The sequence below is a fragment of the Plectropomus leopardus genome, chromosome 4, assembly GCF_008729295.1.
Source record: "Plectropomus leopardus isolate mb chromosome 4, YSFRI_Pleo_2.0, whole genome shotgun sequence".
Lineage (NCBI taxonomy): Eukaryota > Metazoa > Chordata > Actinopteri > Perciformes > Serranidae > Plectropomus > Plectropomus leopardus.
Genome location: NC_056466.1, coordinates 23,377,492 through 23,394,808, shown reverse-complemented (window position 1 = coordinate 23,394,808; position 17,317 = coordinate 23,377,492). Strand labels below are relative to the sequence as shown.

Below are 17,317 nucleotides of genomic sequence, written 5' to 3'. Positions count from 1 at the left end.
GGAACAACAACTTAACATCACACAACCAAATCAGGATCCAGACTGAAGACTGAACCGAAAACTGTGACTAAATGAGCAGCAGGATTAATTTTTTTAGACCGCTATTATCTAGCGAGGTGCTAATATGGAAGTCGGTCACTTGGTGTCAGCTTGGCCGCGTTCGGCTGCTGTGAGTCTCTAATACGCATGCTCTATGGGCCAGAAGATCCAGGTATTTTACACAATTCTACACCTGGAAAAAAGCTTTTTCTGCTTAATGCCCCAATGAGCTGCTCTAATAGGAATGAACGAGGCCCCGCCCCCATGGCTGTCTCCAGACGTCCTATAAATAAATCCATGGCTGTACCATAGGGAAACAATGGTTTTGCTGGCGATGCTTTTCTAGGGACGAGTCTCAGTGTGATTGGCCTCTAACGATCTCATCAGAAGCAACTGTGTTTCTGTGTGAACGCGATGACACAGGGTTCAGCTTCACTGATGACATAGATAATTACTGCTTGAAAAAGACATCCTACAGCAAAAATTCTCCGTTGTATTGTCAAAAATCTCTTTCCTTGAAGCACTGTAAGATGTTGCTGAAGACATAAATATGTCATTTGTGTGGATAAAGTTAAAAATGTTTTAAAAAGTCTCTACATTTGGGTTTTACTCAAATTTGATGATAGAAATTAACATTGCGGCATATGAGAGCCAGCAGGATCTCTTGTTGTGTGGAGGCAGAAAAAGATTACACGTCTAAGCCGTATTGCCTAAAGGAACACATGATGTGAAAGAAGACAAAACGCCTTCCTTTTCATATACAACTTGTGTATGTCATCTGAAAATTGTTGGCACCGCAGAAGATTTAGTGAGAAATTTTTGTGAAAGGACAGAGGCAGAAAGATCTAGATGTTGTAAAACGCCATACTATAGCATATGGAAAAAATGGTTGAAAAAGTCATCATTCCAGATGTCAATAAAACTTACGGTATGAGGTTTAGAAGAATATTATAGTGTAGAATGTCAAAACAACAGTCCAAAAAGTCAACATTTAAAATGTTGAAAAAACTCATACTATAGTATGTGGAAAAATGCCACACTATGGCACGCATTAAAAATGGTCAAAAACAGAATTGTTCCAGATGCAGACAAAACTAAAGGTACAGTATTTTGAAGAAACGTCACACTATAGGATGTGGAAAAAAATGGTTGAAAAATTCATTGTTCCAAATGTAAAAACAAAAGTAATATTATAACATTTTGAAGAAGTTTATAGTTTAGAATTTCAAAACAACAGTCCAAAAAGTCAACATTTAAAATGTTGAAAAAAGTCATACTATAGTATGTCGCAAAATGCCCCACTATAGTATGTGGAAAAATGGTTGAAAAATGAATTGTTCCAAATGTAAAAAAAGGCATAGTATAAAAGTAAGATGTTGATAAAAACACGTTGTTGGTGTAGTATTTCAAAAGAAAGATCCAAAAAGTCAACTGTTAAAATGTTGAAAAAAAAGTAATACTGTAGTATGGCGCAAAACATCATACTATATATAACGTGTGGAAAAAATGGTCGAAAAATTCATCGTTCCGAATGTCAAAAAAAGTCATAGTATAGCATTTTGAAGAACATTATAGTAGAGAATATGGTAAAAACGGTCAAAAAAGTCAGAATTCTAGATGTTGATAAAACATACGGTACAGCATTATGAAGAAGTTTATAGTGTAGAATATCACAAGAACGGCCCATAAAGTCAACATTTAAAGGTAGCTGAGGTCATTCTGTCTGTTCTATAAACTTCTGTCAGAATGACCTACCACCTATATAAACTGAGTCAAAAGCAGCGTAGCAGTGCAGGTTACCCTTATAAGTATGATGAATAGTAATATGTTCGCGCCCTAAAAAGTACGACGAATAATAGTAACTGCACCACAAGTGGCCCCGGAGCCAGTGTGCCTGCACTGCTTCGCACACTCATAAGTGCAGTGCAGGCTACCCTTATATTTGTTAAAGAATAGTAATAAGTTTATGCACCCTAATAAAAATAAGTATGACCAATAATAAACACTGCACCACAAGCGGTGGCCACGCAGTGCAGGCACCCTAAATACGACAGAGAAACACTTCATACGTGACTAGCACTTGTGGACAGTGTTTGAATAGGGGAAGGGTAAATGGTAAGTTAGGGGTTAAAGGTCGAAAGTGATTGTAAGAAAAAGAGACAGAGACAGACAGAGTGTGAGAGAGAGATTGTTCACAGAGGAGACAGTGGGACCGTTCTGTGTTCATCATGGATTTTTCATCTGGAGTTTTGATCCTGTATTCTCTGTTATGTTCAGGTAATGAATCTGATTTACTCGAACAGAGTAACAGCTTTTCTTTTCATTTGCTTAACATCTGTATTGATGTAAAGGGTCGCACAGCCGAAATTTAAAATAAGTGTAACCCTCACCAGCGGTAACCTTTTTCAGTGGTGTCCCGATAACTGTTAGCGATCCACAGACCTCACTGTCAACTGTTTTTGTTGAAGCTACTTTTCTTTTTAAAGAAATAGTCGCTATGGAAGCTATTGGAAGCATTCAGTGACAATCGTCCAGAGTAATGGAGACGTTTCTTTAGGGACACTGCTGTTGACTTTCTGTGAGTGTAATTTTTCGACGCTGTGAGCACCATAAACAGTACAAATCTCCACATCTGGGCAAATCAAACCAAAACCATCTGCATGGTTATTATTTCTGTTATTATTATAAGCATGAACCAACCAACTTTGAATAACGCAAAGTTTTTAGATAAGTGAAAATATCTTAATATCCCTTTCTACGATGTCTTTAAAGAAATTTTAATTAATTTCTGTGCTTTTTTCATTTTTTGCTTTGTCATCAAATGCATGTCTGTTCTACCTGTGTATTTGCGCAGCGTGTTTGCTTTGGGGTAGTGTGTATTTACACTGTGTTTTACCCAGACCCATTTAAAGGTTCACAGAGTTGCAGTGTACTGGCATGTGTGTGTGGTATCACCTGTTATCTGTCCCTGTGCAGTGGCTGCTCAGGCTCCTGTCGTCTCAGTGGAGCCCCGGGCCTCCACGGTGCGCCAAGGGGAGTCTGCCAGCTTCAGATGCCAAGTGAAGAGCGGTGCGCAGCCAATCACACTGGAGTGGAAAAGAGCCAATAACCAAGCATTACCAGGTCAGCAGTAATAACATGTAAGCATTGTTCATACAAAATCTGTGAAGTTTCACTGATTTCCTCTTTTTCCTTCTAGACAATGGCAAGATTGGTCCTGATGGCTCTGTGCTGACGGTGGCTAACACCCGACCTGAAAACCAGGGCCAATACCGCTGCGTGGCAGTCAACTCTGCAGGCCGCGGCACTGCCACAGCTACGCTGAACGTCAAACGTGAGCATGTGTTCACAATTTAGTTGCACACTACCTACACAGCACCAAACAGCACACAGACACAGGTAGCGACTGGCAGGTGAACATGAGTATTTAGCAGCTAAAGAGCTAGATGTTTCCTTCAAGAGTTGATAGAGACCAAACACCGAGCAAAAAATTAGTGAATATAAGACCTACATTCCTATGGAAGCCAAGAGCTGCCACGATTGCAATATTTTTCATGCCATTATTATGAGATCACAAGTAAATTATTTCATTATCGAGCTGTTTTATCTCCAAACAGCAACTTTCAAGGCTGAAAACTGAAGACAATGCAGATGTGTCATTAAATGGCCACTTGAGGCTGACTCTAATTATATTATATATATTATTATAATTATATTATTAACATATTTTTCATATATTAATATATTATAATGCCCAACTTTACAGCAGAAATAAGTATGTTTACAGCCTGGTACAAAATATCTAATTATAACATTCATGACAACTGTACGAGGAATACATTTTTAAATAACTCACGTTTACATTTTATTATGGCCCAAAACTCTGCATAAATAAGGACAGGGCCACTTGAGTGACAGGCTGTCTGTGAGGTGACGCTATAGTCTGTGAGCCAGATTCACCCCTCGCTCCTCTAAAGCTACAACCTCTTGTATATAAACGAAATTGTCTTCTCTAGCATCATTAGTGCAGCAAAGGTGTGATAAACAAAAACACTCATTTTTTTAGTTTGCCATAATTAGCTCCTGACCTTTAGACCACAAGTAGTTTTCTTGTGATAAATTATCTTGCATAATTGGCCTTTTGTTTTCACAAGAATCAACATGAATTCACCCGTTATCACAGGAAAAACGAGCTTTGTTATCTCGAGATAACGAACAATATAATTAACTCATGATTTCGAGTTACAAAACTGCAAACATGGCCACTCTTGGCTTTCTCAGTGTTGATAGTATTGTGTTCACAAAAACTGGTTACTGCAGAATTTATATGTAGGTCACATTTGCGTGTCTGTTTGCAGATGCTCCCAAAGTGCGGCTGACACCAGCAGGACCCCTGCGGGTCAGAATGGGTGACCCTGTGTCAGTAGATTGTCGCGCCACAGGCAGGCCAAGTCCCACGCTGAGCTGGAAACGCCAAGGCTCCACGCTACAGCTGGTGACCAAAGAGATAAACGACGTCAACACCATACAGGTGAAAAATAAAAACGCGTACAAGTGAATTTATTTCTGTGATTTAAGATAGCACAGAGAACATAACAATTGTGATCTCTTTTCTCAGTGGGCTGCAGTGCATCCAGACGACTCAGGAGTTTACATTTGCCAGGCTGGAAACAATGAGGGGGTGACAGAGGTCAAAGTTGAGATCATTGTTGAGGGCGGGCCAGGATCACCCGTGGCTTCAGTGGGCACTTCAGAGATGACGGTGGTGGAGGGACACACAGTCACTATGGAGTGTCGAGCCACTGGTAAGATATTTGCCTATATCGGAATCTGTCAGAGATGCTTCCACTTCTCATTTTTCACTTCATCCCCTTTTTCTCTTCCAGGTTCCCCTCCTCCTGTCATCACCTGGTCCAAGCTGCGAGCCCCGTTGCCATGGAAACACACAGTGGCTGGTGGAGTTTTGACACTGACCAGCGTGGGGCGCCAAGATTCAGGACAATACATCTGCAATGCAACCAACATACATGGTTACAGCGAGGCGTACACGCAGATGGAGGTGGAGAGTGAGTCAGCACCACAGATGATAAACACAGGTACATGTAGATTGTCTCTGCTCACGATTACAACAACTGTCTTCTCCTTAATGCAGGTCCTCCGTACGCCACTTCCCTGCCTGACCAGGTGAAGCTCCAGCCCGGAGACGCCCTGCGCCTGCAGTGCCTCGCCCACGGCTCTCATCCAATTCGGTTCGAGTGGAGCCGGGCGGGGAGGGCCACCCTGCCTCCAGCAGCAGAGACCACAAAGGATGGAAAGCTGCTCATCGCCCGTGTTAAGCTGAGCGACAGTGGAACGTACAAATGTGTGGCCTCCAACCACATCGGCTCCAGTGAGGCACTGGCCAGAGTCACCATAAAAGGTGAGCTGGTGTTTGAGTTGAGGCAATTCAAAGTCCAAAATAACTGATCTGACTTTCTCATTTTTCTCTTACTCTCTTATCTTTCCCTTCTTTGTTTATTTTACAGCTTAATCCGCTGTGGTCGCACTCTGTCTCACTGACAAACCATCAACGCTTACAGCTTCTCCAAGCCTGCGTTGCTGCCATCAAGACAATCCAAAAGCTAATACTGAGAAAACAGAAGATAATGTTTAATAGATTCATACATTTTAAGAGGTGAAAGATTTCAATGCTGTTTAAACCTTTGGTTTTATTGTACTTATGGGGGTTGAGTTTGTACTTTTATAGAAAACTGTTGCCATTATTGCTGCTGTCTCACATTTCCTTTTGGAAAGCTTTTCCCTGGGAGTCAGTGTAAACTGATGTCCATCACTGTGTGTGGGAGTTTCTTCTGCTGGAATGCCTCTGCACCCTGTTTTACTCCCTTTATGTCATCTGCTTAGTCGACACTGTTGCACTTCCAAAACTGAGAGGCGGACACAAAACAAAGAAAAACCTGATCTAATATAAAAGCCCTTATTATGCCATTAAATAATAAAACAATAAAAACCAAATAATATTATTTGGATGCAAAATAATGTTTTCATGAAAATGCTTTACAAAATATTTGTCTGAAGTGATCCAAATTAGGAACGGTACAAAAATTATTGAGATGGAAGGGGAGGGCAGAAATTGTGAGGTGTTGTATTTTTTCTTTTGGCTAAAAAAGGAAGCATTTTACTTTTTTGGAAGAGCACGAGGAGGGTCATCACTATGTGGAGAAGACAACAGCTCCTTTTTTTTTTTTAAAAAAAGGATGAACATAGATGCAGCATAACTATATATATTTTGTTTTTATTATTTTACTCAGTTTTCTTATTTTTTAAAACTGGGCACCTGCTTCATCCACAATGCAACGCGACTGCAGACTCTTTCAGCCTGTTTATATCTTGTAATTACATGCGTCTTAAGTGACCACCGAGACATATTATGATCCGATCAGTCAAACCAACGGGGTCTGGGATGCATTTGACAGCATATATTTGTAGTGTTAATGCTAAAACGTCTTGATGCGTCCGTGACAAGGTCTCTGTCATCATGCTGGCGTGCTAATGTTCTATATGTTCTATGTTGTTTTGCCCTATGGAAGGAGATATAGGGCAAAATTTTTGATTTTTGCTGAAAGCAAAACTCCAGATGTACTGACACAACTGGCAACGTGAGTAGCAAGTAGTCAGTGAGAGTGTGGACGTCCTTTGTAGGTCGTAGGCAGTAATGAAATCTGAACACAAGTGGTCAGCTGGAGATGCATGAACAGCGATGCGTCTCAGCCGTCCGCTTGAGTTCAGATCACTGACATGCATGTTAATACCGGGTCTAAACACGCTCTCTGATGGAAGATGTGGGGTGTTTTATGCTAGCAGCAGCTAATGTAGCCTCAAGCAGAGACGAGGAGCGGGCAACAGAAGTCTTGTAAGCTCCCTTTTTTCTAACTGCACTCCCCCAGATTTTTTTCATTTTTAGACTTGTAGTTTTCAGCCTTCACAGAGCTGCCCCTGGAGCCACAAAAAGGATTTATACAACTGTTGTCACATATTAACAGCCTTCAATGTGGAGTTCAGAATCAGAATCAGAAATACTTTACTGTTCCAAACTATGTCAGTTCTGAGAAACACAGACTAAGCTTGGATCTGTTTTTATTTATAAGTGATTAGTTAATATGCACATGGGTAGCTATTTTTCATTAAGGGTCTGTTCTTTATTTATCAGAGATTTATCAGGTGGCTGGGGAAGGACTTCATTTTTTTTTGTTACTGTAGCCAATGCAATGAGCAAACAGCACAGGAGCAAGAGTTATCACCAAAACAAACAGCTGATTTCTTTAGCACAATGATAATTCTCCTTATAAACTGCATCATCATCATACAAGCTGTGTGTCCACTTTAGCAGAAAATGGGTGCATGAGAGTATTTCAAACAAATACAAAATACAACCATTAAAGTTGCATTTCTTTCCCAAAGGCAAAATAAAAAAAACTTAAATTTGCCCCTGGTGTTTCAAAAATTGTGACATGCCCCTCCTCTTTTTTTCCCAGCAGAGGTTCACAGCCAGCCTCCCCACTCCAGTGATTTACATATAGTCCCTTTGTTTCAAATCTTTCAATATTTCGCCTTTTTAATGCCTTTATAAAATGTTATACGACTGGTGTCTAATCTGAGTATTGCTTCACAGTCATGTCTTTAACCACATGGTGGCAATATGTAGCTTTAAGGCACGCACCCATTGCCTTCAGGCCAAAAGAGCTATTTGAGCCTTCACACCCACAGCAACTGGAGGGACAGATGCAGTGCACAGTCAAGCTATTGTTTTCCAAATGACTTCATGTCATGCTGACAAAAAAAAGCAAAAACACGTGGCTGATGATTGCAGCTCTCTGTGTAAATATGGACTCCTCTTGAACAGGCAAAGTTCAGTTTGATCAGACAAACGTGTTGCAAAATGATGCACCGATGTTTGTGTTCACAGCAAAGATTTAAAGCAGACTCCACTAAATGAGGTGTAAGCTCGACATTTAGGGGTTTGTGGCTGCAGCCAAAGGTTGGAAAGAAAGCTAACATTTCCAAAGCTGCTGCCAGGACGCAGAGTATCTGCTGTTTGTGATTGTGGCCTCCCTCGTGAAACGCCCAACCTCCACAGAGGCTTTTTACTCTTACCCTACATCTTTACAAGCATCTTCAAAGCTGAGGAGGAAACATCTGCCCTCTGTCACCTCATCCACCCCCTCACTTCACAGACAGACTGAGGGAGGGGAGACGAAGAAGACCAAATAAAATGCACCACAGAGGAAATCATACATGTTTAATTTTGAATGATAAAGAGCCACTGAGCTGAAGCAGAGGGGGAAAATGTTTCAGAGACAGAGAGGAAACTCTAATTCATTATATCTGATCCCTCTCTCTCTCTCTGTATGCCTTTGTATACATATTAACTAGACATGGACATATGGTCTCTAATGGAGTCTCATATAAACAGTGAACTTCATAGGAGTCCAGATGACATCCCAGAAAAAGGATGTGCACACACATTCGCGCAGACAGTTCGTCACAGCTTCAGAAGCATCGCATTAGTTTATATTACAGTAGGAGTACACAACAGTGTTACATTTGCTCTGGACCACACAGTGCTTATGTTAGCCTTAAGAGGCACGGAAAGAAAAAAGAAACAAGCAATCAGTCTTGTAACTCTAACATTGCACAAGGAGAGTATAATATTCATTTTCCTCTACGCCATATATTCCAATAAAAGCTGTTGCTGTTTTTGGAAAGACACCAGCGTGATGTCCCCGCTGTAATAATATGGGAATACCAGATCATTCAGGAAGGAACCAATGAGGTGAGCGCTTCCTCAGGAAGTGATAGGTGGAGGAGGGGGGGAGGGCGCCTGTCAAGCCTGTTGCTATGGTTTCCACCTGGTGAACTCGGATAAGCTGTGGCCGGGCAGCGCCTTGTAGAAACAACAGTTTCTTCAGGACGTAGCTGATGGTCTGATAGGGAGCGGAGTTCCTGTATTGTGTCGGCTGCAGAGCCAAGTTGACTTCCAGAGTGCATAACATCACACGTCGCCTCAAATCTGATCTCACATTGTGTCAATGAAATGTTCCTGTGTCGGACTAGTGCAACAGGAAGCCACAACAATTTGAAGCGGATTTTAGCAAATTGCTTCATATCAATCAGCTTAAGTCTTGTCATGCACAGACTGAGGAAGAGTAAGAAATCCCTCTGTGAAAATAGAGTTTAACTGCTGACAGGAAGGGATGTGCCCACAGGCCACAGCAGGGAAAAAATATTGGCAGCATTGCATCCCATTAAATGATCATTTTTCTAGTCTTCTCTCTGATCTGGACGAATAATATATGCCTACTTTAAAGCCCGGCCTTGACATATGACTCAGCAATCAGGCAATCAGTGATGATGACTATACAAGGTACAAAGTACATGATCGGCAATCAGGCCATTTTTACCTAAATCAGTGGTTGTCATGGGGGGATAAATGTTAAGGGTCACAAGATGATTTATGGGACATGAACAAAACAAAGAAAATAATTTTGTCCTGCTAATGTGTTCTTTTGTCTAGCGATTCTCTATTTTGTGTTGTAAAATCTTTGATACTTTCACTTCTTTATGCCACTTTAATTCCTCAAAGAGCAACTTCCAGGTTTGACACCCCAATGAATCAGTGTGTGGGAGAATGATTTAGACGCGAGATTTTAAAAGAAATATATATAAATATACACTACTGGGACTACAGTGGTATCACTTTTGCAAAGAATTTTTACTTTTGAAACAACAAAAGCCCAAACTGACAGGAAGTAACAAGGTGGGGGGAGTGGCCAAATGAAACAATGGCAAATACTGATGAAATTTCTAGTTTTGACGCAGAAGAAGGTAAAAAATGTGTATGCTCATGCTCATGACGGGCTGCAACTATACAATTATTAACCTCAAAGGCATCCTCATACAACGGTTTGTAAGATGTACAGTATTTCCCAGATTGCCAGTGTTGGGGGGGTTTGTTTCACTCTATCTGCAGTCTCACTCTAATATCTGACGTTTTTGCAGGTCCGTGAATGCAGCGCAGCAGGCCGAGTTCTTTTTATCCTGAGGTGGATAATTGATCTGTTGATACATTAACAGCTGATTAGATTGATAGATGAGAGGAGGTATTTGCAGATATTGATTAACAGTCCAGCCCCACTGAGACAATGGCGGGACAAATTAGACTATGGCGGCCTGTCTTTGTTATTAATGGGAAACACTGATATATTACAATAAGTTATGCAAATGGATCTTATGATAACTTACAAACTAGTATCCCTACCGTTAGATTAGATTTAGAAAAAGAATCATCGTTAGGTGTGACGTGACAAAACATTAAGTACATTACATAACTTAAAATTGACTCAAAGTTGACATTTAGTTTTACATAAGACATGAACCCTGGCCTCCTGAGTCAAAGTCCTGTGTTTGTTTGACCTCTCCACCTCCCAAACTTCCTCCCTATATGGACTTAGTCACTCTGACATCGCCTGACTTCCTCCTCTGCTCCCATCATATGATGGTGGACAGCCTGCAGCGCATACAGTTGGTCATGTGATCACAGTCTCTTTAGTCATGTCTACGTGGGTTATGTATGAATTATAGTGCATTATTTTTCCTAGGTATAAGTACAAACAGCGAATAAGAGAAGTCTGAATATTTCCATCAGCAGTTGTTAGAGACTAAAAACAGAGCAAAAAGATCAGAGAATATTGAACTTACACTCCAAATTTTTGCTTATGTTGCAATAAATAAGCAACTGTTTTAAAAATACATTTCGCCATAGCAGCTTCATGAGTCAATAATATGTCAATTTGTTTTGCTGACTCTTAATGGCCAAAAAATCAATGAATGCAGGTTAAAATTAAAAAAACAAAACAAAGGAAGCCCACCATTTAAGGTATTGGGAGCCATCACAAGAGTTGCTTTTAATTCAAACGTTTAATCCTGTACTTTAATTTTTTTTTTTATAAACCTGAAGGTTGAATAATAAAGACACCCTGATGAAGGCTGATATAAGCAAGTGTTATGAAACCTCAAAAGTTTCCATCAGAGCTTGAGCGAAAGCTGTGAAAATCTGCACCTTGCTTCTCGGCTATAAAAAGATGCACATTTTCACACCAGTGATGCAACTTAACTCAAAGCAACACTTGCAAGAGCCACAAGCCTGAGTTGTGTTTTGATGGTTTAATAGTGACACAAAAGGCAAAGAGAGGCTGTTAAACCTTTTAGCCTCCAGCTCAGTGAGTAGAGCGTGCACCCCATGTAGTCTGGGCCTTTTGCTGCGTGTCATCCCCATTCTCTCTCTCTCCCTTTCCTATAACTCTCTGACTGCACTACAATAAAGGCAAGAGAAGCCCAAAAAATAATCTTAAAAAAAAAATAAAAAAAAAAGATCTTTGTGTTTGTTTGATGTGTTTTGTAAATACATTTTAATTCTTGTAAAGGCAGTTTATTTCAGAATGTATTTGCTTAACAGATTTAATAATTGGGTGGCTGTAGGTGGGGATAACACATAATAACAGCCTTGGTGTAAATAGCATCCAGCAGTGGCTGACATTAAAAACACAGCCAGCTCCATTTGACTATAAAGATGCTGCTGCTGCTGCTGCTTGTTGCTGGGCACCATAAATACACATCAGTGTCAATATATCCTGTAATCACGTCCTTCTCCTTTTCACTTGAAACTCAAACCACGTAATAGGGCATCTTAATCACACATAGCACACACACACACACACACACACTCTCCACCGCGCACTTGTTCCTACGTTCCCAAAGTTGTCACTTCTATGTCTTTTGAAGCAAAGAAAAAAATATTTGAGAATTGCAACCACAAGTGTGTGTACATGTGTATACCTTGCCTACTGACATAATGACTTTGATGTTTGCGGCATAAGAACGAAACCACCTGTGGTTGAGAAAAAAAGTTGCAGCACTTCTGGTTAAAAATATGCAGTATAAAAGCAGAAGAACAAGGAGGCCAGCAGAACAATCGGAAGCCAGACATGAGTTTAGTACAGCATGTACAGAATATCACACGTTAATACAACTGTTAGTTAAACCCAGGAACATAAGTTTACAGGAGTTACAATAGACCAATAATGAAAGCTGAATGAAATCAGATATTTTGTTTGCAATTACTATCCTTGCTATTATTAAACAAATGGTTTTGCAGTGACCAACAATTCATAATATGTAAACAACTTCATATTTTGTTCCTAACAGGCCATTTATAGTGACAAAACTAAAAAAAACAAGCAATATTGAGACAGTTCTGTACTTTTTTCCACTACATAAGCAATAACCCACACAACCAGCTACCTCTAACCTGTAATTAGTGGTTACACTTATACATACTCAGATATACAGATTTCATGTGCTTGTATTTTGCAAGTTAGAGAATTACTAAATACAGAACAGAGTTGAGAACAACAAAAAGTGGTATAACACAAAAAGGAGAGATGAAAAGAGGTGTTCAAAAAGGATGTTATAGAGGGGGAGGATAAAAGATGTCGCAACAGAGACAGTTTATCTCTTCAGTCATCTGCAGTTTCGAGTGTCCTCCTGAACCAGTGGAAAATAACATACTGTGATGCCAGATATGTTAAAAAACAATTAAAAAGCTCTTTTCCAAAGTTTGTCTGACTCTGTGCATGACTGTAAACAGCAACTGCAACTTGTGATTATGATCCATTTATTCTCCGGCTGTTTCCATATGGAAAGATCCTGTCTGTGTGTGTGTGTGTGTTTGTGTGTGTGTGTGTGTGTGTCTGTGTGTCTGTGTGTGGGTGTGCTAGTAGCTCTGGGCACTGACATTTAGTCGTCTGTCAGTAGGTTTTTATACCACATATGTAACTTTATACAAAAACTTTCCTTCATAGATGCAATATGAAGCAATTTTTCATATACAGTATGCCATGGCAACAACCTCAAAGTAGCCTAACACTAAATTTGGGGGCAGCTGGGGTATTGCAAGAAATATATTTTACTGGGTGACTGTCTGTAGTTGACAACGACCGAATAATTTTTAATTTATTGATGGCCCATTGGGGGTTCATTCCAACTTTCCCATGACCCATGGCTGAGATGTAACCATAACTCTGATAACATAGATTCAAAACAAAGTTCTCTTTGATGGTAAAGAATGCGTTCATGTATCTTTCAGATTTTTCTTTCTAATCTGTCAAAGTTGGATGAGGAAACAGAACCAGGCTTTCACAAAGCATAAATTCTAGTCTGAAGAACAATTGTGACACATTTAATTTGAAAAAGGCAAAACCAAAAATGATTTCTAGTGTATGTGTTTTCAGTTTAGTAATGAGATGTGTCATAAATATTACTGTTGGCCTGTGAATACATCATGACTAGTTAGTTATCATGATAGTTCAGTCAAAAGTGATCTCAGTTTTGCTGGTGATAACTCCCAAGTGTTCCTCCACCCTCAAAACGAGATAAAACAACTGTGTTGATCATGTTTCTACATCTCTGTATATTTTGTAACAGTCAGTCATCTAGGAGGTAATGCAGTGTGGATTAAAAAAGCGATGAGGCCGTGATGTACGCTTTATCTATTGAAAGTGTGAGATACTGTTTAATAAGTCGCTGCAATCATTGCGTCTGCTCTTATCTCTATCAAAGGGAGGTTATTGTTAAGCATGACACACCCTTGTATCATTCTGCCTTCATCAGCTGAATGGAAGGGCCAAACAAAAAACTCAAAAGTACACGTCAATACATTTTTTTCCCAAAGATGTTTTTGTCAGTTTAGGTAGTTTTGGAAGTAAGAGGAGATGCATCTTCTATACAGAGTATATGAGCTATTGCTTGTGTTTTGTGTTGTCTGTTGATAAACGAACAACTTTTAAAAAATAGCAGCTTCTGGTGCTAAATTGGCTCATGCAATCAACCAATTACCATACACCTACGGCTTTTAAGCTTCTTCTTGTGCTGGAAGAGTATTTTCTCAGAAAGAAAAGCCAAGAAATTGCCTAATAAAAGTGCTCTAAGAACTAAATTTGTATCTAGTTCTTGTGTTGCAGACACAACAAAAGAAATTCACATGATAAACTTCTCATCAGAACCCAACGAATGATGTCACGTCCTTAACGTACAGTTTTGTAATTAACCTGAAGTTACCATGGTTAGGTTTATGAAGAGAAACATGGTGAGGATGTACCTTAAACTGACTCAACATACTTGTGGATTCAAACATGTGAAGGAAAATGTACAAACAGTAAGAACAGCTTGTTTGGGTTTAGACTCTGCTGCTTCCTACACGTACATACCCACTTCATTTACCCCCCCTCACACACACACACACACACTTTGCAATGCACGCTTCTGTTAAGACTTTTAAGTGTCACGCTCTGCAGAGCTATGTGATACATTAAATGTGTGTTTGCAGGCGTATTAGGACTCCTTTCAGAGGAAGCTGAACCCTATGTGTTAACGGGTGAAGTAAGTTTAGAAAGAAACACTGATGTTTCTTTAGTGCAAATTTCCTCTTTTACAGTGGAGTGAGAAGTGCAATTCAGTGAGTCAAACTCTTTCCCCAGAGCTGTCATAGTAACCTCACCCGTATCTTGTGATACAAGCCAAACACCTGCAAAACTTAACAGTGTGACCTATTTTAATCTGAGTGAAAAAAGACAAAAACACAGAAGCACAAATGTAAGCATGGATCTTAAAATTTGTGTTTCTTAATGCTTAATAATAAAGCTTGCATTGTACAGACTCACACACGACATCCGGGTGTTTTTAAAGTTTAGGTCAGGACAGAGGAAAAAGGGAAGAAAGCCTTCACTTACATTATGTTTCTCAAAAACAAATCTGCACAACATGTGTCAGTGGGGTTGCAGGTAGCTGCCTACAGATGGATTTTTAACCAAGTGAAAGCATGTGACAATCGCATGCACACATGCAGTTCACAACTCACCCAGGGCTTAACTTCACCACGTTCTCATCTAATGATCACTGCTACTTGTTGGTCTAACATTCTCCCTCGGAGGACTACATTTTTCCCCCATACTGTTTCTCCTTTTGGATAACTGATGGTCACAATGGGCAAATGTCCATTTAATGCATGAGGTATCAATGTTTACTGGCTGCAAACACAAGCGCGTACACACACACGCACGCACACACGCACACGCACACACACACACACACACACAGACAGTCACAGACTGACTGACTGGATCTCCCCATATGAAAATGCTAAAGCATATTATCACAGAGTTACTGTTACAGTTGCTTTTCACAGCCTGATACTTGCTGAGAAGGAGATATAAATAAGTTCAGGTCGATATATACACCCTGCCTACACAAACACACACACACACACACACACACACACGCTGTGCTAGCAAGCTGCGTCTGCTTTGATTCAGCCTTTTGTTTACTTTAACTCTGATGCTGAGGGGACATGAACTACTTGCACTCTCTCATCCTCTTCCTGCCTACATGTGTGGGTGATTTGTCTGTCTCCATGTGTCTGCTCATTTGTCTCCGTCTATGTCTGCCCCTCATGTCTGCGCAAATATGATGAAAAACGATGACACCAAGTCAAGAGCATGCTTAAGGCAGCCAAGACAGGGAGCGACAATGAGAGACTGAAGGGAGGAAAAGAGGTCATTATCAACTAGACTTTCTCTGCCTGTGATTGAGCTGAAAAAGGCTGAGAATAGACAACCGCCTTGTTGTGGAATTGCTGATGCTGCGTGTAGCAGCAACAGTGTGTCATGCAACAGTTGTGTGTTTTGCTCACTGGCAACAGAAGAGAGTTGTTGGCCACTTGCTTCACTATCACTGTGTGCAACATGCACAGATAACCTATCTACTCCTACCATCATGTGTGTCGCATGCTTTGTGTTTGACATAGAGTGAAGAAATGTGGTAGGCACGATTGTTGTATGCTGCATGGTAATGATGTTCTTACTCTAGTCACTGCTTACTCTCAGTTACCTAAATCGCTCACATACTCTTTTCGTTTCCCCCTCCCACACTGGTTTCTGTCCTCTCCTTCAGAGCTGTTGTGTTTTGCATCTTTGTTTTTGAGTCTTCTTGCATCAGACGTAGACCAAAATTCAACTTTGCTAAACTCCTCTGTTGAACAGCAATCATTCAGTCATAATTTAGTAAACTCTATGAACAGATATCTGCTCGTGATAATGCTCATGAACTCTCATCCAGCACCACTAACAAAAAGGGCACCTCTTAGCAAAACACAGGTTGAGCAGGAGAGTGAAACATCTGGAAAGTCTAACTTCCCAGCTTGGGGTCTCCCGAAGCACAGAACTGATCCAGAAGCTTTGGCGGGCCACGCTAAAGCAGGAGACAGGTGAGTCACTGGTGTCTGCACACACGAGACACACACCAGAGTCTGCTGTACCATGAAGGAGCGGGCAGGAGATGCTATCAGGCAGGCAAAGGATTAAACACCAGGTAAGCACACAGGAAGAATCAGTCTGAGAGTAAACGCTGGCTGTGTGTAATGAGGAACAGGTGAACTGAGTTGCCTTGATGAGGGGGGCATCATTCATGCTAAGAAGCAGAAGACCAGGGTGAATGGAAAACTACTGAATGGGAGCTGGGTGACTGGGCAGGCAGAAGTGAGCAAGTGACCAGTAATGCAGAACTGTGAGAGAATCTGTAGGCAAAGGAACACGATCATTGTATCAGAAGTTGTGGCCTCTTTTTGTAGTACGAGTAGCATTGACCTATCCAGTTTGAGTGGGTTTGGCTGCATGCAGGAAAACAGTGTATGGAGAGTCACAGAGGTGGAACGCACTGGTCGAAATGCAATATTGGAATCTCAGAACCCATCGGCTATCATCATATGGCGCAGACATGCAGAAACAATAAATTCATACACACGCGCTGGCATGTTCAAAAGGAGTGACCGTGCGGCCAACTTGTTGAGGTCAGGACGTGTGGATAACCATGGATTACTTTCCTGGGTCCAAACCTTAAAATCTGCCCACTCCACCAAGTTCAAGTTGGAAATTCTGTCTGATATCAGGCAAATTGATTACCAGAGCAGTCTGGAAACATGGGCAATTAAAATGCAGCAGCTATCAATGTAAGAAGATGTAAGAAGAATTCCATGCAACAAATACATTATTAATGGTTTATTGAATATTAGACTCTGTGTAAATGCACCTACTGTAGACAGCACTGACGCCTGTCAGATGTAGTAACAGTAACCATGGGGGATGAGGCAACAGTTAAAGTTGAAGCTGCT

At 40.6% G+C, this 17,317-nt stretch overlaps 1 protein-coding gene across 1 annotated transcript; it reads left to right on the top strand.

Annotated features, from left to right (window-relative positions):
• The first annotated feature begins 2,209 nt into the window (after positions 1 to 2,209).
• LOC121942242 (basement membrane-specific heparan sulfate proteoglycan core protein-like) lies at positions 2,210 to 6,051 on the top strand. Its single transcript, XM_042485388.1, has 8 exons — positions 2,210 to 2,316; positions 3,016 to 3,162; positions 3,239 to 3,373; positions 4,398 to 4,570; positions 4,658 to 4,844; positions 4,926 to 5,105; positions 5,192 to 5,458; positions 5,565 to 6,051. The coding sequence occupies exons 1-8, from the start codon at positions 2,268 to 2,270 to the stop codon at positions 5,567 to 5,569; spliced, it is 1,143 nt and encodes a 380-aa protein (XP_042341322.1). The 5' UTR covers positions 2,210 to 2,267; the 3' UTR covers positions 5,570 to 6,051.
• Positions 6,052 to 17,317: the final 11,266 nt, after the last annotated feature.

Excerpts from the sequence above, each read along its gene's own strand:
- LOC121942242 (XM_042485388.1), top strand. The coding sequence starts at position 2,268 with ATGGATTTTTCATCTGGAGTTTTGATCCTGTATTCTCTGTTATGTTCA. Across the intron at positions 2,317-3,015 it reads GTATTCTCTGTTATGTTCAG|TGGCTGCTCAGGCTCCTGTC; the intron begins GTAATGAATCTG and ends GTCCCTGTGCAG. Across the intron at positions 5,106-5,191 it reads CACGCAGATGGAGGTGGAGA|GTCCTCCGTACGCCACTTCC; the intron begins GTGAGTCAGCAC and ends TCCTTAATGCAG.